General features: G+C 35.7%; 1 protein-coding gene across 8 annotated transcripts in view; it reads left to right on the top strand.

The window, feature by feature from the left end:
- The window catches only part of FBXL2 (F-box and leucine rich repeat protein 2), an 83038-nt gene that overhangs the window by 9994 nt on the left and 49040 nt on the right, over positions 1 to 24004 (top strand). For all 8 annotated transcript variants that reach the window (XR_010883450.1, XR_010883448.1, XR_010883449.1 and 5 more), the window contains exons 2-5: positions 2822 to 2883; positions 16970 to 17024; positions 18564 to 18638; positions 22148 to 22242. Coding sequence is in view for 4 of the 8 variants with exons in the window: in XM_067291322.1 (XP_067147423.1) it covers positions 2822 to 2883; positions 16970 to 17024; positions 18564 to 18638; positions 22148 to 22242 (287 nt within the window). In the remaining 4 variants the exon portion in view is untranslated. The remainder of the gene's footprint in view (positions 1 to 2821; positions 2884 to 16969; positions 17025 to 18563; positions 18639 to 22147; positions 22243 to 24004) is intronic.

Here is a 24004-nt window from a genome sequence, read left to right as displayed (position 1 = left end):
AAAGATCACTGTTGTACATATACAGAGATTATAATCCTTTTTCACATAAGACTTGTCAGAAATATAGTTTGATTGTAGGTTTAGATTTTTGGCTTGGACCCAAGAGAAGAACAGTTACTGTTCCCCAAACCCTGTGATATATTTTTTAATGATTTGGCTTTTTAATGCAGGAGTTGATGAGGAGTTGGAAATACCAAAAGTCTTGAACACACGTTATAGCTGTTTTTATTAAATAGTAACATACTCATGCCTTATTAACTTAAATGCTATATCATTCACATAGTGAGCGTATATCCAGCTTATTGTACATCTGGGAATCTATAGTGTAAAGAAGAAATCAGCTTTTGTATGAGCAAAGTGATGGCACGCATATTAACCAGTAGCACCCTACAAAGTAGCTTTATTAAAAAAAAAAAAAAAAAAGTATATACTCTTTCCACTTATGTTCTACATAGATATTATAACTTTAGAGGAAGTAGCTGCAGCTGTAGAGTAATTAAGTTGAAAGAGGACTTACAGTGGTCTGTGATACTGAATATTAGAATACTGGACTAGAATTAATGAGATCTGGGACCACTTGTCAGTTTTATCACAGACTTCGTTTACCTCATGCAAGTAACTATTTCTCTGTGAGTTTTGTTTTTTTTTCCAGTAATGCAGAAGAATTTTTTTCCCTCCGCACCTTTTGGCGATTCAAGTTCTATGAGGATGGCATATACTTCTGCTTTTTGTGATCGTGCTGCATTAAACACAACTAGGCTTTGGTTTTGACTGTTCTTCTCAAAGATATCCCAGTATATATTATTGTTTTCATCCTGTAGGCTACCAACTGTGAGAGTAGCATATAATATTAAAATAGCATATGTACAAATAATCCATAAATCTATCAGTTTCCGAGCTCTGAAGCAATGAAATAGTTCTGAAACCAGTGCTGATGTACACAGTCTGTTTCAATGTAATGGCTGAAAATACCACCAACAACAGGTGTTGGATGCAAAGCAGAACTACTGCAAAGCTGAACCTGTGGTCAGCCATGTGGAACTGCTCTGTAAGTAAAACCAAGAATGTATCTTTTCTAGAGGAACCAGAATCTTCCTATTGAAATATATATGTGTGCGTGTTTTAAGCTTTGCACACCTGTTTTAAGCTTTACAGTCACTAATCCATGAATATTTGTGCTGCTCCAATTGCAGAAAAGGGAAGCTTGATTAAACTTCTTGGTTTTTGTCCTATTGAAAGTCAACAGTTTTATGTTCTTAGATGTGTAGTTAGCCTGTTTGTGTGTACAGAGTTGGTAGGCACAAAAAGTGGCTGTTGCTGTTGTGTCAAAATTGAGAAGCGGTATTATATGTTAGACCTGAAATCAGTGTTGTACAAACTGGAAGAGAAACAAGTTTCTTCACAGTAACCAGAAGGAAATTCTAATCTAAGAAGGATTTCTAATCTTATAATATTTTTCAGGGAGATATTTTGAAAATTCTCTCGCATGTACTTTCTTCTATCTCCAGTATTCTACGAAGACAGAGCCAAAACATATTCAGCTTTTTTTCTTCTTTGCTTGATGCACATTTTTTCAGAACCACCTCCTGCTGAGCTTCTTTTCCACCAAGAAGCAAAGCAAATAGTTACCAAGTATGTGGTATGTGCTGTTGGGAGGAAGGAGAAGACACCCTGATGCTTGGTGATGATGATGGTCAGATACCAAGTGATGTAGACTTATTTAAGGGTAGTGGAAAGATTTCTTGTTGTTTTTCATATTTGTTTTGTGTGAGATTTGTATTTATCTTTTAGTCTTCAGAAAACTTCTAGCTATTCAGGATCCCTCTTCTTAGCTTTTGTCCCTGATAATGCAGAAAATGGATTCCATAAAGGCTTTCCTCCCTTTAGAAGGGAAATGATTGTTTGGTGATTTTGACTTCTTTCAGTCTGTGCCGTAGTTCCTTAAATTCTAATTCACCTTCTCTTTTGTTTATTGTTGCATACTTCTCACAAAATTTCTCAAAACTAAGTATGTGCAATAATTCATAGATCTGGTCAATATCTTCTCTCTTTAGTATTTCTATTTAACTGCTGACCAGTTTTTTTTCTCCACTTGCCTCACACTTTTCTCATATCATCTTAGTATTGCCTGCTTTTTTCTTCTATTTTCTTTGTCTCTCTACTTTCTCCTTCTTGGGAGGTATGTTAGTAACATGAAATACTAGGTGAAGTATTTTCTATTTTTCTTGTAGCATTCATTGAAATGCTGCTTTTGCTTATACAGTAGTTGCTGTCATACCACTGTTATATCTGTGACAGTAAATTCTTTAAATCTTTAAATTATTATAGTTTATCCATCTTCACATTTCTTGGGCAACCCATTTACGCTGTAGACAGAAAAATGACCTGAGTAACTGGAAAATACCCAGTTTCAGTTTTCTGTAACGGGACAGTTTTGGAAGTGTACAACTAGTGTATGCATGTAAATCTTGCTGTTGCTAGAATTATTACTACTACATAAAATACTTCTTTACAGTGTGTAAGTGTGGCTTCTGATTGCTTGTTTACTGAATATAAAGTTGCTCCAAAAACTTTGTGCAGTTGAATTTTAGCATTAGGAAAAGCAGCTGTATGTGTGGGTGTGGCTGTTGTGCATATTGAAATCACCTTATAAGATTACTAAATAACCTATTGAAAAGTAGGCATTACCAGTAATTAAAAAGAATTGAACACCTAAAGAGAAGGTGAAAAGACTCTCTAAAAGCTGGGTTTTTTGGTCTAGTGAACTGTTTGTTAGATGTCTGTGCTTTTAAGTGATTTTTTTTTTCCCTTCTGTTTCCAGGTTTTCTCAAATAATGATGAAGCCCTTATTAACAAAAAATTACCCAAAGAACTTCTGTTAAGGTAATCTACATAATGGGTAAAGGAATTAAAGTCTGTGGATCATGTATTGTTTGTGTGATTTGCAGAGTATAAAATACTGTTTGTTCTTTCTTAAATCTGTCTTGTAATAAATAGAAACATATTTGGTTTTATTCCTGGAATTCTTGAATGTGTTTTCTTTTGGTTAGTCTTGATTTGTTTTAATGTGTTGAAATTATACCATGGAAGATGTGATTTAATAATATTCTTTCTTGCATACCAGAAAAAGCATTGAAATAAGATGCCCAGGAAGCTTTGGTATATGGAATACTCAACAAAACTGTTTTCCATGTCATGCAAAGTTGTGTCTGTCTAAATAGTTTATTATCCTTTCTGTAATGTAATAACCCATAATGCATATTTACACTGTTATGAGCTCTGCTATAACAAAATAAAATATAAATAAAACTTCAAAGCTTTGAAAAAGTCGCTGCAGTGAAAAATACTGCCCGTTACCATTACTCTCAGTCTATGTTATACAAATTAGGAGCGAGGGAGAGTTTTTCTTGCCGTAGTCTTTCAGCTAGCCATAAGTCTCACCAGCTTGCTGGAGTGTAAGCAGATCATTTGTGCAGGAGCTAGTTGCAACACAAGATCAAGAAGTTCAGCCTGTGGTTAAAACACCAGTGGATGTCTTCATACTCTCATCTTGTTGAAAGTTGATTTCAAGCAAAGCATAAACTGCCTAACATGGAAATACTTCTCAACTGGATGTGACCACTTCTCTTCAGAGCTAAAACTGAACCAGCACAGCATATCTTCCATACCTGCCCGTAGTTTTTACTACAGCCCATTCGTCGTGCAAAAAAATGCATTCACGCACATTGCTGCAGTTAGTTTTTAATGATGGTGTTATTAAAACTGAGCTCATAATTTGTTCTTCATACACTGAAGAGCTGTTTAGGTTAGCTGGTATATCATTGCTTCATGTCTGATGTGAAAGGGAGAATGTCTGAAGTAAGTGTTTTGCTATTTTGTATCTGAAGAAGGTGTTCCTAAAATGTTACGACTTCTAGTGTTGGTACTATAACAGTGCTGTCATGGTGGCATTAAGGTTGATTGTTAGAGGATTTGAATTTACGTTTTAATTTTTGTTGAGAAATATTCATTCCATGTGGTGAAAATGTTGTAAATTAGATCTCTAGAACTGTTTAGAAAATCTGATTAAAAGAGAAGCATTACTGAATGATACTCTGAACACAAATTCTAATGACTTTGCTCTGTTGCACTCAATGCCATACATGAGCCACGAGAGGAAAGTCATTTAATATGCTGCCTCCTTAGCAAAGAACCATAATCTGAACACACTTCTTTTTTAGCAGTAGGACTCTCCAAATATGTCCTCCTTTACTGTGGTAATGGTAGTCCTCTTCACTGTTCATGTGTTAAAGATCCCAGTTATGTAGTTCAACAATTTATTGGGTGTGTTTTTGGATAGTGAAAAGGTGTATATTGTGCACTAAGAGAGTGAAGACATGTTATTCTGGAATAACTTCTTTGGTTATGTGGTATGCCTTAATCTTCAGTGTAGGATTAAAAAAAAAATTGTGGAGTGATAGAGATCTTAAATTCCTGAATTTTTGTGTCTGTGCTAATTACATATGAGTGGCATCTATAATGACATTTACTAAGAAAATTACTAAATCTGACTTGTAGGTGCCTGCTTCTTGAATTCCAAGTGTGCAAGTTATTTAAAGTGTTGTATAGAGTAGTGGCTTGTTTCTTTCATTGACCAGTATGTTTATTTCATCATATTCTACTATACAGTAGTATGCTTAGAAGAACTCAGCAGGAAAAAAATATGTGCAAGTAGATGGAGAGTAACAGTGACTTAACTGTGGGCTCTTGTATTCAAGATAACTTCTTCCAAATAACTTTGTAGGCTCCCCTTGGATTTGAGCTAATAAGGGTGTGGTACAGCAAGGCACTGCCTCTAGAGTAATTATTGCCGCAGTATCTAGAGAAGTCTTTTGTGTAGTTTTAAGGGCTGCCTGGCACTGGAACGACACAATAAAATAGCCCAGGCCAAACATGTACAGAACGGATTCAGGCAATTTTCTGTTTCTTGTGCAAGTATGTTCTCTCTTGGGATGTCACAGTGACCAACCAAAATAGCATTGCTGCTGCAGCCAGAGGAGCTGGGGGTCTGAGAAAGTGACCTGGGACAGTTGGCTCTCTCAGTAAGGGTAGGCTGAGCTAGGCTCTAAGGAGGCTGGAAAATAAGAGGTGACCTGAAGTCCTACTGTATCTCTACTTAGGTACTGCTCAAGATGGAGACTTGCGGCCTGCATCCTCAGATACAGCTGACTGGCTAATTCTTTTTCTTTTAGAATGTGTCTGGAGAAGTAGGAGAAGGTGGTGACAGTACCTACAATTCATGAAGTAATCTCATGCTGTATGCTGGGACTTGGGTGATGTTCTGCCACAGCCAGAGAGAAATAAAGTTTGCACTTTCCCAGCATCCACAGTATTGTGCTGATCCTCAGGGTAATAGCAGGGCTTTGGAATGAAGTGGAAGGAGATAAATAGGAGAGACATTCTGTAAACTTCCTCTTGAAATTGTACTACTGCAGAGCCAAATTCACATGGCTAGAGACTGAGCATGTAAGAGGGAGTGTAATGATGGGACATAGTTCTAGGTTCTAATTCCTGCAGAATGCTGCAGTGCCTAGGGAAATTTAGGTGTAAAAAGTGGATGTCTAAAGGATTATCAGTGGGAATTTGTGGTTTACATCCTGAACATAAATGCTTTTGTAAGCCTGAGCATGAGTGTCTTAAAACTTAAAACAGTTTGTGCTTGTGCTACAACATGGTTTAAAATTGTCTTGTAGTATTATTATGTCAAAAGAGATTCAGTGCTGCTGTACTGAGTATAATTAATATCCTAATTATTTTTACTATGTTAACTATGTAGTCTATACTTTAATTAAAAAGAGTAAATCAGTTGCAGTGGAAACATTTTGCTCACAGGGCAGGAACTAAATAGTAAATGCTGTTGAAAGTATCAAATGCACTTACTTTGTTTCCTCCTTATATCAGATACGTATGAATACCCTTGGAAAACACTACAGCTCTTTCTTAAAAGTCTAAAATTTGACACATGGAAAAAGAGCGCTTAATATCATGTTGTTACAAATATCTGGAAATGGAATGTAAACACAGAATCTTTTATGGCAAGAATCAGTCTTGTTCTCATTTGCATCAAGTATTTAAACTTACATAATTTGTCTATAACAAGCTGTCCAGTTTTTCTCATTAGAATTGAGAAGTCTATTTCTGATAGCAGACTTTGGAAATACTACTCCTCTTTAAAACTTACTCGTTTATTGCTATAGTTGTATGCTCTGAAGTTAAACACAGTAATTATCTGGTCTTATACTGCAGTCCTTATCCTTTCTCATTACCTTATCCCCCAATTACTATTACTGTATTTATCTAACATCTAAAATTAGATTGCAAGCTCCTCAGGGCAGGCTCATGGTTCTTGCATGTATCTTCAGACTGTCTACCACACTTTTGAGTAAATGCCCGAAACCTTCAGCCTCTCAGGTGAGGAAAAGTTCATTTGGAAGTACCAAACCAAAGAGATCACTTGTTCCTTATCAAGTAGACCAGATAATTGGGTAGAGGAAGAAGAGAGTATTTCAGGAAAACCCTAGTTTGGACAGACCAGTCATGATTTGAGGTGGGTAGGAGAATAGTTTGAGTGGAGAAAGGGAGGCCTTTCATGTATAGCTTTTCTGGTTTATGGGCGTTAATTTTTATTTGTAATATTGGTGTCAGTTTTTTTCTCTGGAGAAAATAGATTCTTCTAAAACTTTGATTGTTTTGTAGTGTTGTTCAAGGCAAAAGAAAGATGACCACTCCTTTTGGCTGTTGTAGTGCTATTAGTTTGCCAGTTGGCAAAGACCATTAGACCCTTTGCTCTTATATATTATGACAAGTGAAAAGTTGAATGAATGCTCAGTTGTATAATGTTTGGGTAAGAATGCAATGGAGGTATTTTATAACTTGTAATTTAAGCAATGTCTTTGGACAATTGTAGCTTTATTTTTTCTTAGCCCGTATATTTATGGAAAAGCATTGTTTGATTATGCAGTACATTAGTTGCAGACTTGCATTGGAATATAAAGTTAGTAATCTTTATCTGTCACAAAAGGATCAGAAATAAAGTCTGAGATGGACTACTGCAGTTTTAACAGTAGCAACTTTTGTGGTAAGATGTCACAGTCTTCAAGAAGAGCTCCTTTTTATTTTTCTATTACTTGTAAATTACCAGAATTCTCTAAAAGAGCTAATAAATCTTACATAGTCCTAAAGAATTATGATTAAGTGGACAGTGCTGTTTCCTTGGATAAAGATTAAAATATTTGATCACTTTTTAGAAGCTTTATCTTGTCTGTGACCAGTGTGTGTGGTTCATTCTAATCACTTGCTTTGTTAGGTTTCTGATCGCATCCTTGGAGTTGAGGACCACTGGAAAATAGGTAGGCAACTCCACAGGAGTGAATCTAGATTTAATGTTACACTGTTTATCAGTCCTATTGTTCTTGCTTGCTTCCTGTCAATGTCAGGTTCCATACTTCTAGCTAACAAATACATTCTTGTTATCTTTACCTAGAGGATTTTTCTATAGAGAGAAGTCAGTGTGATCTTGCAGTGCTGTAGCTGCTCTGCATTAATTCCTTGCATCCATGTTTTTCTGGCATCCTAAATAGGAGAACTTGCTTTGCTTTGTGAAAGTTACTTGCACAAGGCACTATTAGACTTCCCTATGCAGAAACCGTATTTGTGTATACATACTTATAGGAAATAAGTTTTACTTTCATAAGCAACGTCTGAACAATTAATTAGGTTCATATTCTATATGAATACAGATGATGCAGTTGTATCAATTTAGCTATACTTGCAATTGCTTGAAGTCCTACAGAGAAGTCTGTCAAAGAGATGCAGAACATGGTCTATATCAAAATTAAAAAGATTGTGTGTGCATTATAAGACTTGAATGTTTTCCTGAGATTGTCAAACACTGAACAGCAGTCTTTGCTACTCAGAGCAAAATGTTGCCCTGTTTAATTATCCAAATCAGCTGAAGTGAGGAAAATGAGGTAGCATAATTGATTGTCATGTTCGAGATAATAATAGATTTTTTTTCCTTCAAAATTTTCCCTTCAAAATACATGTATTGTTTGTCTGCTTACTGAAATTCTTGCCAATTTTAGATCGGTTCCAGAGGCAAATTTGTATTTTTTCAGTTCTTTTACTCACCAGTTGGTTCCCTCTACACGTTTTCTGGATTCTCTGTATGAAGTTCTAAACATTTGCAGATGATTATATTGTTACCAATTAAGTTTGACCTTTTGAAACTGGGAAGGGTAGCTGCCATCCTGTATTCAATATGGTTTGGTGATTTGTTTTTGTTCACAAGTGCAAGGCTAAGCTTAAATCTGAATGTTTGGGGCAAAAGTGTTTCATATGGAATTCCTTTTAAAAAAAATGTGTGTGATTGAGAGACTATAAGAACACAAGCAGAAAATTGTGCACTAGTGCTATTGCACACTGTTCATGCAGAAGAGATTTGGGGATGGAATAGGTTTTTCTATTGAGGTGCTGAAAATATTTGGGAATTGTTAAAAAGAAATACTCTGTTTAATGTCTGTGCTCACACAGTTGGGACTTTCTTATTAAATGGAGTGCTTCAGCATTACCTGATTTAGTTACAGATATCATCTCTCAGTAAGAATATGTTTGTGACAAGGGCTTAATCATACTGGGGCAGAAAAAGTAAATAACAGACGTTTGAAGCTTGAGTAACAGCTAAAAGGGATTTAACAATGGCTTACACAACTCTCAGATTCATACGTTGCCACTTGTTTTGTTTCTTTTTTTCTTTTATTTGCTATTAAACTTCTCTTTAGAATCTGTACTTTAACTAATCAAAACCTAATTGCATTTAGAGCTTTATTTACCTTGAAACAGGAGCCTCATTTAAAGTCAGTCTCTTGATTAACAAATCATTAAAGCCAAGCGTTCAGAAGTCTTCGTGATATAAAGAAGTCAGGCTATTTATATAGAGTTATTTTGGGAGGGAGGGGATGAGGAAGGGAATGTTGTTCTTCCTAGTATTCCACATTAAAAGTGCCACCAAAACATAAAGACAGTTCAAAAAAATATTCTTACTGTAGTATCACTCCATACCAAAAAAACCCCATTATTTTCATATTGTTAAATATTGACTCTAGAGAGTTTAAATAACAATACCAGACATTTATAGTATTTTTTTTTTTCCTGTGTGTAACTCCTGAAGTACTTTACAGTGGAGGTAAGCTCTCTTATCTATATCTTACTGATGCAGAAACGGGCATCAGGAGGAGAAATCTTTTGTTCAAGGTCATCCTCCAGGCCAGCAGCAGGGCCTACAAGTTGGATCAAGTCTACCAAATCCTAGTGCAATGACTAACCAAGGTTTCCCTGACTTTTATAGCTGCAGGGATCATGGTTTCTGCAACAGCCCTAAGGTGCATTCCACCAGAGCATCATGTAATTTTCCACATCTGTGCCAAGCCACTAATGTGCAGGATGGGTATATTTGATGATCTTGGCTGTTTTTGCCCAAATTATGTACTCCCCTCTTTCATGGGAAAAGGTAGACAGTGGGTAGTTGAAATGGCCAGCAAGTTGGATCAGGACTCTGGGCTGATGGGTAAACCTCTCTGAAATAACCATTAAGCTAACTACTTTATGTCACCATGTTTGAAAGTAGTATTCAGCCTTTAATGAATATTGTCTTGGAAAGGGGGAAAGACGATTTAAAAAATATATATATAGAAAAAACTCCCAGCACAGAAAGGATTCTGTGACTTTCTACTATTGCCTTCCCTTTTGGAAGAACTGCAGTAAAATTCCTAACCAGTATTACCAGAGACTTAATGACATTAAATATTATTTAGTATTCTTTTCTAATAACAATTGTTATGTTTTTTCCCTCAAAATTCTTGTCTTGCAATTGGATGAATCAGGAAAACCAGTGCAAAGAGGTGATTGCTCTAAATTGTTAGGTCACCAGCTGTTTTCAGTGAAACAGGGCTAAGTGAGGATGTTAAAATTGATTCTAGTATATAACTGACCTTTGGGAAACATTAGGTAAAATCTATTTCACGGTTTGAGCTTTTCCTGAATGCTTATTATATGTTTTGTGTTTGAGGGTTTTTTGTAACCTTTTAGAAGTTGAGTTAAATATGAACTTTTAAGTTGCATTACCCATCCATAATATCTGAGCAAATATAAATTAAAGATGCAACAGAAATGCATTTCTGTTCTATCTTCTATATTTCATTTTCAGACTAAAGTTGCTCTGTGATTTGCATAATGTAATTGTATTCATTATCTTCATAATTGACCCTGCATAGGGAATTACCACATAATGTAGTTGCTGTATTCTGTATATCTGCTGAAAATTTGAACTGGACTAGTTCTTCCTGAATTTATCATTGGGGATTTAGCCTTATATGCTAAAAGCATTAGTTGCTGTACATGTTGCAGTTGTGCTGCATGTGGTCATGCTTTACAAATAAGTATCATATTTTTTAGAAGAGTGATATGATCTGCTCATCTTGTGAGTAATGTAATGTATAAGCCATAAAAAATCAGATATCATATAACTATAAAAATGAATCCAGCAGAGCTGACTATTTGTAGAAAAAGCTGACTTCTGTTTCTACTGAAGACAGATTAGTTAGGCATCCTGTAGACAGCCTGTTCTCTTGTATTATTAACATTTGTGTCAGTGCTGTGTAGTAAATAATTATCTTGGCAAAAGAAAAGGAGGTTTGGCTTGTGAAATAGTGGGGTTTTGGTACCATATTTGTTATTGAAAGATTTACTGCTTAGATATGCTAAGAAAGGCATCGTAGCCTGAGTAGTTTACAAATGGTGATTGTGGAAAGCTTTGAAGTGTCACCAACCAGTGCCTAGTTTAAGTGCTTTAGTTCACAAAGTAGCACATCACTAGTAAAAAGAGATTTGTTTTAATAACTGAGCCGAAAGGTCAAGAATTAGTTCAGTTGGTTGATACGTGGTTTGTGTAGAACCAGTGCTTGTCTGTCTTTTGTGATACCATGCTACTGAAGACAAAACCTTACAGAAATGAACCTAAAACAAATAATTTCTTTTACTTCAAAGTCATCCGACTTGTTCAATTTTTCATATGCCTCACCATTTAAATTTCCAAGGCAGGTATTATTATATGTATTATTGAATGGGATATTACTGGAATCTGCTGATGGAACAGGTCCTTAACCACAAAGTTGTTGAAGGTTAGGAGAAAAAGATGATAACGTTCAATACTGGCTCTAGCATTGTTGATTTATCCATATAGATAAAATTTTTGCATTCAGAATTTTATTCTTATCTATTATAGCTATTAATTATTCTGTTTATCTGTAATTTTTCTAGCCTGCATGTTTTTATTGTAGCATTCGTACATACTGCTTGATTGCAGTTACCAATGTGATGCCTAGTACCTCAGTAGGGTCTATATTGAAATGGGGGAAGAAGTGAGGGGAGAAACCTTCCACGTAAAAAGAATTGTAATAATCTGTGTTATATATTGAATGTCATTTTAGGAGAAAGACAAGACAATTTCTGTGATGGCTGTGAGACTTTGCAACTGTGTGCATTCAAACAGAATTAGTAGTGAGCTCTGAGAGTGGCTGATGCTCTTTTCCATTGTTGCTTGTTAGGAGATTGTGCCTGGGCATCACTCCAGAACAATTCTGAGAAAAGCCTGTTAAAAAAGGAAAATCAAATCTGTAAGAGCTGTACTTTGTCTTTCTGGGTTACTTTTTCACATGTGAAGACATTACTCTTTCATGTTGCATTTGCATTCTAATAGCATGCAATGGACTTCTGTTAGAATGGGGTTTACTATGCTAGGAATTGTGCAAATCAGTAATGAATCCCTTCCTTAAGAAGTTCACAGTCTAAAATGGGGAAGACATGAGGAGTTTGTTGTATGTTATTTTTGTTACAGCTGGAAGGTATGGTAAGGTTGAGAAGATTCTCTGAGAAGGTATTCTAGATTCTTCAGTCAGGCATTTCTCATCTTTACTATTTTGATTTTCATTTTGATATAGCTTGTTACCATTCTTTGAGTGCAAAAGCACTTCAAACTTAAGACATGAAAAATAAATGTGCTGAAATAGAATTCCATGCTCAGATCAGTCATTGAAAAAAACCAACTTAATTTCTATAAAGCTTGAGCAATCATGTATCAGGCCTTTCTGTCATGTCGGAAAGATACCAAACTTGGGTTTGTTAGGCTAAAAATTAACAGCATGTCCCTATGCATGTATGTGCATGTGTGTGTGTTTATACAGTATTATATCAAAATACTTAAAATGAGTAATTGCTAGGCCAATACTGTAAAAGCTTACTCTTTATGTGATCAAACTGGGGAGAACCTTTGAAAGGCGAGAGGGAGGCTGCTTGACTTTTGCATAGTTTGATTTCTCACTCTGTGCGTGGTACACTATGCAGTGTTGGGGGGTTGTGAAATAGCTGCTTCTTTCCATGGCTCCACAGGGAGGGAGGAAGAATAGTAAGAATGAAATCTGCCATTTCTGTGTCTGGGAAAAAAGCAGGATAGTCTGCTTATAGCACATGGGAATAATGAAATATGTATGGTAATATACAGGAAGAAGATAGAGGCTGTAAATCATCGATTGTAGTTGGCAAGCCCTTATAAATTGCAGGGAGACTTCCTTAAAGAGGTGACTTAGGAGGTCTGTGGTCCCTTCATGCTGAGTTTTAGTGAGTCTTGAGTATCGAGAAAATTCCAGAAGACTAGAAGAATATTGCATGCTGACTGTAACACTTTTTGACTAGGCAAGGTAGATGCCAAGAAAACTCAGTCTCGTATTTAGCATGGACTGGAAAAACTCACCTTAGATTTGCTTGATAGAAAATTAAGGGAGAGGAGAGGAACTGGCAATTGTTGTGGTTTTGTGAAGAATAAGAGGTTGGAAAATACCATTCTGTGAGATTAAACAATTGGCTGGGTTTACCGATCAAAATTATATGCATCTACTCAGGCATTTGGCTTTTTAACATTTGACCTTTTGATTTAAAAGCCCTGTACAGTATATCAGTACATGTTAAGGGGATTCAGAATTGGTTAACAGACTTTTTAATTAAACCTCAGGAAGAAATTATTTGCATTTGGGGATTTTAATACGTAGTTGCAGCAATTGAAAGGTAGACCCAGTATCATTCAGGTTTTTTATCAATGTTTTGGAAATCACTGTTTCAGAAGTCACTGGAGATGAAAGTTACAGATGACACAAAAGTAAGAGTAACGATAAATTACTATGAAGACAAGACACTTCCTTGCAAGTCCAAAAAACATGATAAACTGGGGCGTGTTCAGACAAGATTTATTTTACACAAGTGGAAAGATAAATATGGGCCTAAGGAATGTTACTGAAAGAGCCATGGCCTTGATGGAAGGTATCATCTTAGAAGAGGATAGGGATGTGAAGGTGGATAAGGTGCTTGCAAGTTTCTGTTTTGATGCTGTGTAAAAAAGGCTGATGCAATTCATGGCTGTGAAAATGGGAGTAGTGAAATCATACTTCATGTCTGTGCACAACTTCATTAGTATTAATACAGTTCTAACTGCCCATGCTTCTGATGTCCCCATTTGAGGAAATACATTGGAAAAATGGAGAATGTGTGGAGAAGATGAGATTTAAAGAACCAAAGTAAACAGATTATCAAAAAGAAGAATGAAAGATGACATGATAAATGGCTTTAAACCTCCACAAGAAGCTGCTAATGCACTCTTTAGTTTGGTGAAAAAAAGCATAGTGCTGGGAAGCTGAAGGGCAGACATTCACCTTGGAAATGAGGCAAAACATTCTTACGGAGTGATTAACCAGTGGAACAAACTACCATAGAAAATAGTGATTTTTCCATCTTTTGAAGTCTTTCAAATTGGGAATAGATCCCTTTCTGGAAGTTTGTCTTTAGCCAAATTCAAGTCCTTCTTCAAGGAACTGAGGAACTGTGAGCTTGCACAAGCCTGTGTGCCTTTGGCATGAAGTTCATGCTTGCTGCAGGTACTGCTAACATTGAAAGATCTCCAAGGCCAAGCCCTTGAGGAATATACGTGTCCACAGTGGTATGTGCATAGGGACAAGAAGTCTTGGAGAACTCCAATTATTGGTAAGCAGCTTCTCTTTCCTGGGCTCAGTACAGGATAACTAAGGAAAATTTAATAGCCTGGGCTATAGGAAGTCAGAATAGATGGTCCTAAACTTTACTGTGGATCTATTAACTTCATTTCCAGCTTCCCTGTACTAATCTATGCCACAGACTAAGTGGAAATGAATCCTGCTGCTGGCTGCATTAGCTTCCATCTGCGTAGCTGTGGTCATAGAGGACAGATGTGCTATACAACCATCAGTTGGCCTAGTTGGTAATTTTTTCCACTTTTTCGAAATTACAAGTGCCTGCTGGCATAGGCCTTCACCCTAAGCACCAGGTGGTGTCAGTGTCGCCTTCTCCATCTCAGTTGGCTCCTTTTTTTTTTTTTTCTTTCTTTTTTTTAACCTATAGTCTTTTTGTTTCGCTGGCTAGTTTTCCTTGGCTGGTAAAAATTTGCTAGTAGTTCTGCAGGACTGCAAGTAGCAAAGTAACTGTGTGCTAGTGGTTTGCATGTGATACTATACCATAGAGGATAAATAAATAGAAAAGTGTGGAAAAAACACTTTCACGCAAGTCAATAAAAGGATTCTTAGCAATTATAATGAAGGAATTTACTAGTATCTCTTAACTATAGCGGTATTTGACTGAATAATAGTGAATCGTCTTTTCTTTGCTGGGTTGTAATGCATGCTTAACGTTGCTGGGTTTTTATCTGTTTCCACTGGGACAGCTTGAGCAGCCTTGCAAGAAAGCTTCTTTAGAACAAAAATAAAAATCTAAGGCATCATCAATTTTTACACTTACTAAAATATTTCTCCTTTTAACATAAAAAGACTGCTTTAAGTTTTTGGCTTTTTAGAAAGACACCTCATATAGAATAATGAACTGCTGGAGGAAAAATAAATACATCTCTTCTGCACTTGGTTTTAATTTACTTTTTTTGGGGGGGGGTAGAAATCATACATAGGCATTAATCTTTTAACAGTCAAACAATCAAACATGAAGACAGACTGGTAGACAACTCAGAGTAGTGGGATATATAAAGTAACCTTTTTTTCAACATCTTGTGGTCCCTTCTGTTCTTTTTTACTTAAAATAGAAGTTGATGCATCATTTCCAGTGCATGCCACATGTTCTCTGTTTAGACAACAGTATTGCATCATGAAATGAGTTGTCACTATCCTTCATGTCTTCATTAGAAATAATTTAGAAATCTGTTTTTTGTGCTTCATCTTCTGTAAATCAAAGATAACCTGATTCCACTCATTTAGCATTACTGTGAGGAAATTTTACAAGCCAAGAAGCTTCTACAACCCTCTAGCACAAACTCCACACTCTTAACTTCTGCCTTTTGCCTCATGGAGGGTGCAGGAGAGGTGACTTCAGAGAGGGGTCATGATGGGTCATTGCTATAAATGTTACTCTTGAGAGAGAGAACATTTTCAGGGCTCATCTGAGCAGTTCAGCAATCTTGCTGAATACATAAAGAGTGCACTTTGTGTATGAAGCACTGCTAAGGTCCTTAAAGGGTCTAGGCCTTGGAACGGATGTTCAAATCGTAAAACAGATGCTATCAAGATAAATGTTGTTGGTATGGTTTCAGAAATAGTTTCATGATTTCTGAGAATGTTTGCCCTTCTGCATGTGTAGCTAATTGTTTTTGAGAAAATGTATTATTGTACATTGAAAAAGATAAAGTATTTATATGTATTAATGAAATATTGGAAAACATTAACCTCTGAAGTGCCCACAATAAGCATCCAGAAGGCCTGATCTTTCTTAAGAGGTACTTCCATTAACATCTGTTTCATTGTTGGCTCTTACCACAGCTAAACAATACAGCCTTTAAGATTTAAGCATCCGTTTAGAGCTCAAGCTTCAGGCTTCCACTTGGAAAATGGTGATCAGAATTTTACATAATAAAACTGAGGATTTCTTACCAATTATATTTGCTCCTCAGAGTTAAGATTTCAGTATAAGAAGATACTGTTATCATTCCTGTTCATTATTTTGGTGACTGAAAAAGTTAGTTGGGGAGCAGGTAACAGTTAATAAGTGCATTACAATAGCATCTTTCATGTATTTTGTATCTTTCATTCTCTGTAGTAAAAAATGGTTTTGGAATAGGATCTGTATTTTATGCTAAAGCTAATAATTTTCCTTCTCTGAGAACATCCTTTCAACAATTCTCGTTGTTGTTTGCAAATGGTATTTAGCAAAATTCACTCTGACAATGAAAAAAAAAATTATTTCTGAAAACTATTAAGAGTACGCAGGCTTGAAGAATTGGTTCCATGACCAGAATAGTAATGCTACATTTTGAACTGTAATTATTTATTGTAGAACAAAGTAAGAAAAGATACTGACTGTTTTAGACTGGGTAGTCATGTTTAGAAATTTGGGTCATTGTTGGTACTTAGATTCTTGAATTCAGGTTTATCTATGTGTTATTTCTCATTCCTTACTCTTCACCGTCTTCTAAAATCTTTGCTTATATTTGTGTAAGTTATTCTTTAACTCTAGCACAGTTAAATGTATATAAAGCAGTTTCTCTGAATTAAAAAAAGAAAAAATCTGTTATCATTCATACATGTTTGGGTAATGAGGAGGGAGAAACATGTTCAGTTTTCTTTAGCAGCACCTGCTGGTTCTGCTATGAAGGCCTTGACTGCCTTAGAAGGTGGCTATGAAATTACTCCTTATGTCTCAATAAGCAAAAATAATTTGATTAAAAACTCATATTGCATTTAACTTGCTTCTCATATAACTGGTGCCTCCCATAAAGCTACAGAACTATAAATCTATGTATTCGTCTGAATTAATAATAAAATATTTAATTGTTATTCTTTTCCTTTCTTCCTAGAATATTTTCTTTCTTGGACATAGTTACTTTGTGTCGATGTGCACAAGTTTCCAAGGTATGGATTTCTGTTGCTTTTTTTTTGGGGGGGGGGGGGGGTTCTCTGGAAATTATCTGAATTACTTGCAAATCATGGACTTTTGGACCACCTCCTTGTCAAAAAATCAAAGAGCACTCTTGGCCACTTCATTCATTAAAACAGATAAACAGTGGATTCAGTCTTGCATTCAGATATGTGGAATTAGTTGCTATGTACTGGACTTCTGTTTAAGGGCAATGGAAAAAGATATCCAGTAGTGTACACTCTATATCTGGAGAAAGAATTAAGCCCGTTTTGGCATAATGGCATTTGCTTTTTATAAAGCGTGTGGTGTATAACACTATTTTTCAGATGCATTTTCTGCTTAAAATTCCATGTAGCTCAGTTAATGTGCACCATGTGTCTGAGTAGTACATCCATCATTCGCTTGCCAAATACAAAAGGTGTTAAGTAGATGGACTACTGGTAGAAAGAAAGGCACATAGAGCATAATAGAGAATGCATGTCTAAATAAACTTTTATGTTTAGCTAGTCTTTTTTTTTCTTGTATTAAATTGAAAAATATTTTGTTCCTACATGAACTGTGTACAATGAAGAGTATAAATCTTATACATGATGAATGGATTTTTCTAATTTCATGTTTTTCTCCATTCTTTTAATGAGGAATGATTTATTTATTTATTTATTCTTATTTTTATTTAAATATATAATTAGGAGTGTAACTATTTCACTCCTACATCCATATCACCTTGGCCTGGAATTTCAGTAAATTTTGTGAACTAACTAACTTCAGCTTTTGTTAGTACCTTCAGCTAAAACCCAGAATACAGCAGAAGAAAACCAAGGTGACTGAATAGGTGATATTTTACTCTGAAAAGTATCTGTCAGTCAGATGTGCTATTCTTTTTCAATTTTTGCCCTGAACATTGGTGTAATAAGTATATTTGTTGCATCTCTGGCTTTGTTGTTTTGTTCTGATTTGAATAGCTATCATTTATTGCTTCAGCAGTGAAGGACAAGTTCTCAGTGTGCATCTAACAGTGGAAAGTCAGCACCTTTCTGAAAGGTTCCTGTTTCTTTCAGAATAGGAGCTTGTGAAGTTGAACTGTGGAGATTAAACATGTATACACATTTATCTTAGATCTCCTAGCTCTTCTTGTGTGATTTGGTGGAAGGAATCTCACTTTAAGTTACTATTTTCTTACAGATGGAGCAAAAGTAAATTACTAGACAAATTCACTAAAACATTTTTAAAAATTGAGGGTTAAATTGTGCTGTGACCATGTATGTGTTTTGCATTTAAACTCTTGCTGATGTGTGCTCTGTGGGCAGAAGTTAGCCATTGAGGTATAATCTGTTTAGGGGATTTGAGATTCATTTCCACAAATTTCATGTTTTTAACTATTTTATGACCACAGATATCTGTAATTGCTTATGTTTTTAGAAAGTGCTACAAGAAAGTGTGTTATATTTGAGAGTTTGTTATATTTGAATTGCTGAGAGGAAAATTAAGGGAGCAGCCAGTGGAGGTATATTAAATGTATTTGTTTTCTCTAGGCATGGAATGTTTTAGCCCTGGATGGAAGCAATTGGCAAAGAATAGACCTTTTTAACTTTCAAACTGATATAGAGGTTAGTGTCTTTGGTGTTTTTTTTTTTTCATTCTTATGGTGATGTTTAAGAGCTTAGACCATTTTGAGTATCCCATAGGCTGTGCTCATAGTTCACACGTTTTAAAGGCTGAATTTCAAGGTAGTAGTAATACCGTGAAGAAGCAAATAGAAAAAGCAGAACACTATTTGACTTTTCTACACTGGAGAAATATTTGAATTTTGGTTGGCAGCTATATATTAGATAATTTGAGTATATCCTATGCATACAAGGCTCTAGATATTCAAATTGTTCATTTCCAGAAAATGAAGTTATAGAAGGTGCCTCTGGGATGAGTGAGACCCTCAGTCGAGAGGATAATTTTGTTATTTGTCTCTGGCCTCTCTGTGAGAATGCTGTCCAGTGCCAAAAGTTCCCTGGGCTCTTGGGTAACAGGACTTGGAGACTGAAACAATAAAATGCTAAACAACTTTTCTTACTGTTAACTTGGGCTGGATATGAATTGCTGTGTATCTTATTGCCATTTTATGAACATTTGCTTTCTAAGGTTTGAACCTTGGCTGAAATGCAGGTACATGTGGATTAAAGTCCTTTTCAGCATGTAAGGAGAAGGTTAGAGCAATCTTCCATAAGAAAAACATGTCTGTATTAATGCTATCATAAATGTGTATAACAAAATAAAATATGACATCTTAAAATAAAGACAAAAATCCATGGGGAAATACAATTTCTTAATTGAATCTGAAGTAATTTATTTTTTGCATTTGGTGATACAAACTAAAATATAGAATATGATAATAGATTTGCTTCTGGATTTTGTGTTTAGGTTCTTAATTTAGTTGCATGAATAAAATCCAGATGGGGATTGTTGGTGTATTTTGTTAACCATGGTTCAAACTGTTTCTAAAACTTGACAATAGTATATACAGTAAATTTTCCCACTGCTCTCTTGAATTGTTATTGCCAGCTTCTTTGTTATACCAGTGTTAACTATAAGGTTCTTATGGAGGCAAAGAAAAGATTTCAGCATCTGCAGATATCAAAATATGTCTAAGAGGGCTTGGAGCTTTAATGTCATCTTTTCACTTGCCTATAAAAAAGATTGTGCTTCTTTTTTGCTACAAAAGAATAAACAAAAACATAGATCTGTGCCCCTTCTGTTGGTCAGCCTTTTCTGTGTCTGAAACCTTTCTGCTATTTAGAAACATAGTATTGGGTTTTTACATTTTGGATATGTTTTCCTTACTTTACCTAGTGGTGTTTCCCTTTGAGATACTATGTTTGTAACATGGTATTTGAGAAAATGATTGAAATTAATTTGCAATTCGCCTTTATTACAAGGCACTACTGTGGCTTTGAGCATTACTTCAGTATGCTACATTTAAGTATGTTAGTAATATAAAGCCCTTAAATTTGTTCATGAGTATGTTAAACCAACAGTTATTACATAAAATAGTGTTAAACAAGATATGCATTCACATTCAGTCTCTAAGAACTCTGCTTTTCCTTACACTACTTTTTACAACAGATACTTCTTGCCTTTAACTTTAGGACAGGTAAAAGCTGCTAATTGTATTTGGCAACTTTTTGCTCAATTGGATGTTCATGTGCTATTTGGTGCTGGTGGTGTTTCACACAGCATCAAACAGTACTTGTCTGAAACTATCAGTGAAGGTGAGATTAGGTTTTGTTGTGAAAACACCCTGTTTAACACCTCATATGATAGAGAATAAAGTGGGGAAAAAAAGTACACTAACACAGGAAAAAATGTTTCTTTTCTACCCCCAAGTTATGTCAAAATTGTGAAGTTAAGTGTGCCACAGAATTTGTTGATATGTAGTGCCAAATGTAAGCTGGGGTAGTTTGAAGAACTAGGGTTTTTTTGAGTATCATTGAGTTATTTCAACAGTTAAACACATTTGAATGCACTTAAACTGTCTTTTTGAGTATTCTGACTTTTTTTTTTTCTTTTTGATATGCTTAAAGAAGGAAATGGGTTTGGAAAAACAGAACATATGTTATTTGTTTCTGTTTTCTCTGAATAATAGTGGGTTAGGTATTGGCTTCCATTCCCCAATTCAACTGAATCTGCATTATATGTAGTTCATTGTGAAGGCTTTTTTCTTACAGTAAAGGTATTTGGCTTCTGCTGAGAAATAGTTCAGACTAATCAAACAGCTTTAAAAAAAACACGCATAATTTCATAAAGTATTTCATGATCTTCAGTTTGATTGTTTTGGTGTAAATTCCTCTGAGAGATAAGATAATCTGTTAGTTATGAAGTAAGAAAAAGCTCTGATAAGAAAATATTTTCACATAGTGTTAGCCAGGACTTTGGTATTGGAGGTGAATAACAAAATAAAGAGGTGTTTTATTTGGGGAAGTATGAACAAAAAATCCACTGAGCTGTGATTTTTATAAGTATTCCTTCTTAGGGGGATATATATAGAGAGAGAGAGAGAGAAGAAAATAAATAGTGCTTTTAGGTATATATTAGTCCCATTTGTTAATTATCAGTGTTGGATGCTTTTTTCCCTAAAATTAGACACAATATGCTGTCTAGTCAGTTGCTGCCATGATTGCCTGCTTTTTGCTATCTTAAATGTTTCGTCCTACAAAGATGTTAAAAGATGTATATTTTTATCATAATTCAGTCTAAGTAACATTTTATCATAATGCTACTTTCAGACTGAATATTAGAAGTCTTATGCCATTCTGCTTATTGTTAATGTATAGCAAAATGCTTTCAGAGTGTAAATAAATAGCATCTTGTAGGACACATGGGGTCAAGTAGGTAGTCTATAAACTATGCTTCAGCCTTTGACAAACAGGTAGGCTGCACAGTGTGAGCAGTCATTTGGTGTTACCAAGTGTTCCCAAATATATACGACTTTGAAACCTGGCAAGTAGGTAGGCTCTAGCAAATCTTCCGGCGGCAGCTGAAGTGGCTATTCCCACCAGGTGCTCAGCACCTTTCTTTTGCAGGAGGTAACCATCTCTATAGCAGGGACTGTAAAATGGGACTTCTCAGAGTTTGTAGTTCAGTTTGACATATTAGCCTGAACATGTCTTCATGGGCAATTAAAACTTGCATACTGTACTAATAACTGTGATCCCTGAGGTACGGGTATGCTTCCCATCCTGCCTTGCGTCAGGAAGAACAGCTCGGACGGTTCTTCCGTCTCCCTGCAAATTTGACAGAACTTGGATTGTTTTAGCAGTCTTAATGGGTGGGTTTTAACACAGCAGTTCTAATGAGTGAGTGCTGAAACAAAAAATTGAGCTATGTATGATAGACAAAACAAGGAAGAGAGAACTAAAGATTTAATTGAACATCACTCTAATATGTGTGAGTGGGAGCAGATTTCCATCAGGTAACTGTTTTTTCCTAAAGTAGAAAAAGAAATTCAAAGAGGTGTAATTTTGGAGGAGAATAGCTGCAATTGATTTTCAGTACTGGCATTTTTAATTTGGTTATAATGTTATGTCAGAATAAAACTCAACAAAACCTTCCTTTTATTTGGTTTAAGGGTCGTGTTGTGGAAAATATATCGAAAAGGTGTGGTGGGTTCCTGAGACAACTTAGTCTGAGAGGATGTCTTGGTGTTGGAGACTCCTCTTTGAAGTAAGTAAAGTCCTAGATTGAGACATGACTTATTTCCTAATATCTGGATCAAAAGGAATTACTGTTACTTTTGTTTGAATTTCTCAGTACTGTCTAATGACCAAATGGGATATTTAAGTAAGTACTAAGTACCTTAGTAATGACTAAATGAAACTTCAGTTTGAGATCAAAATATACCTACTGTTTTTTCTGGAAATTAATTAAGAAATGAGAATGGTGCTTTTCAGGAGAACTGTCTTTTTATTTTCATTAGTATTATTTTAATATCTGTTCCATTTTCAAGCATTTTAAATATTTTCAGACCCATAAACTAGCACCCTACAGATTCAGTTTCATCAAGATAGTAAGTCAGTCAGTTTATACTGGATTTTTTAGTTTGGACAAGAGGTGCCCCTACCAATGGAAGGAGAAGTAAAGACTGATAGAGCTGAATGCCTACAAAATCAGGAGAGACGTGGGATACTCTTCTTGTAATGTAAGAATAAGCAGGCAACAGCAGCAACTCAGGAGTCTCTAAGCAGAGAGAGGACCCTTCTTCATGCAATATATAAATTGAACTGTGCAACTTGTTGCCACAAGATACTTTGAATCCATGTAAGTCTTTTGGCATATGCCGACTAATCAGCCAGGTTCCTCTGTGGGTGCTTCTTTGAGTATTTAAACTCAAAGATCCTACCTCCAGCTGAAGGGTCCCTAAGCCACAAGTACTTGAGGGCTCAGAGAATATTTGAAGGAAGCCTCAGGATACAGCTGTTTTCTGTTGTCATGCTTTCTTTCACTGTCACAGGAGACAGTGAAGCTAGTGAAAGCTCTGTGGCTTTCAGTTTGACCTGGCATGGCCATTCTTATGTGGGAAATACAAGCACAAAGATTTCTGTTAAGCAGTGGGCATTAAGTTAGTACCTTGTAACCTTTAGCTCTTTCTAAGATTTACAAGCAAGTCTAATTAATTTAATTAGTCTCCAGAGTAAATGAGTAATCTCTCACTTCTGTCTGTAAAAGTCAGAGTATCTCTCTCTTGGATACTTTAAGGGTTTTAATAAAAAATCGCTATGCAGAGTATCACAGCAAGTAGCACTCAAATGCTTGAGACAGGAAGTGTAGAGATTTAAAACAGAACTCTGATTAACTTCTGGCCAGAGTTTTGGTTTAAAAGGAGAAAAAGGGGGGGGGGGGAGCAAAACCTAGAAATGTTGCGTTGACTTTTTTTTTTAAATTTTATCTTAATCTTTCTAGATTTATTTTAGGTGTTGCTAAAAAAAAAAAATTAAGCTTTAGGATCTGATGTAACAGTAAAATTATAGGCGTAGTATCAGATCATGGAATTAATTTTTCACATCCATTTTGCTAATATAATGTCTGCAGTCCTTAAGCTTTTTTAAAATCATTTTTATGTATGGAGGAGCAAATCCTGACAGAGTTTATGGTTCTCTGTGTCCTGTACCTAGTTAAGCAATAGATTGCTTTAGTAACCCTAACTGGCATCCTAGCTTCAGGCCCAAAGATTTTCCTAGAGGTTTCCTTGCCTCTGTATACAAGACAGGTCCAAAAGTCTCCATAGACCACTATCCTAACTTTCCCTGGAATGTTGCCATCTTCAGGCAGTTTTGTCTCCAAGCTGCTTATTACCATCTCCTTCCCCAATTACTGGCAGCTACTGTAAAAAAGTGAAGTAGCCCCAACAGAAGTTAACTTGGTGCATAGCTCCTCCAAGTTCCCAGAAGGCTCGTGCAGATGGCCCCTGCTTCCTTGGTGGGGAAGG

This window comes from Apteryx mantelli, chromosome 2 (assembly GCF_036417845.1).
Source record: "Apteryx mantelli isolate bAptMan1 chromosome 2, bAptMan1.hap1, whole genome shotgun sequence".
Classification (NCBI taxonomy): domain Eukaryota; kingdom Metazoa; phylum Chordata; class Aves; order Apterygiformes; family Apterygidae; genus Apteryx; species Apteryx mantelli.
Note: the sequence above shows the minus strand (reverse complement) of the source record. Positions and strands in the feature narration are given on the sequence as shown.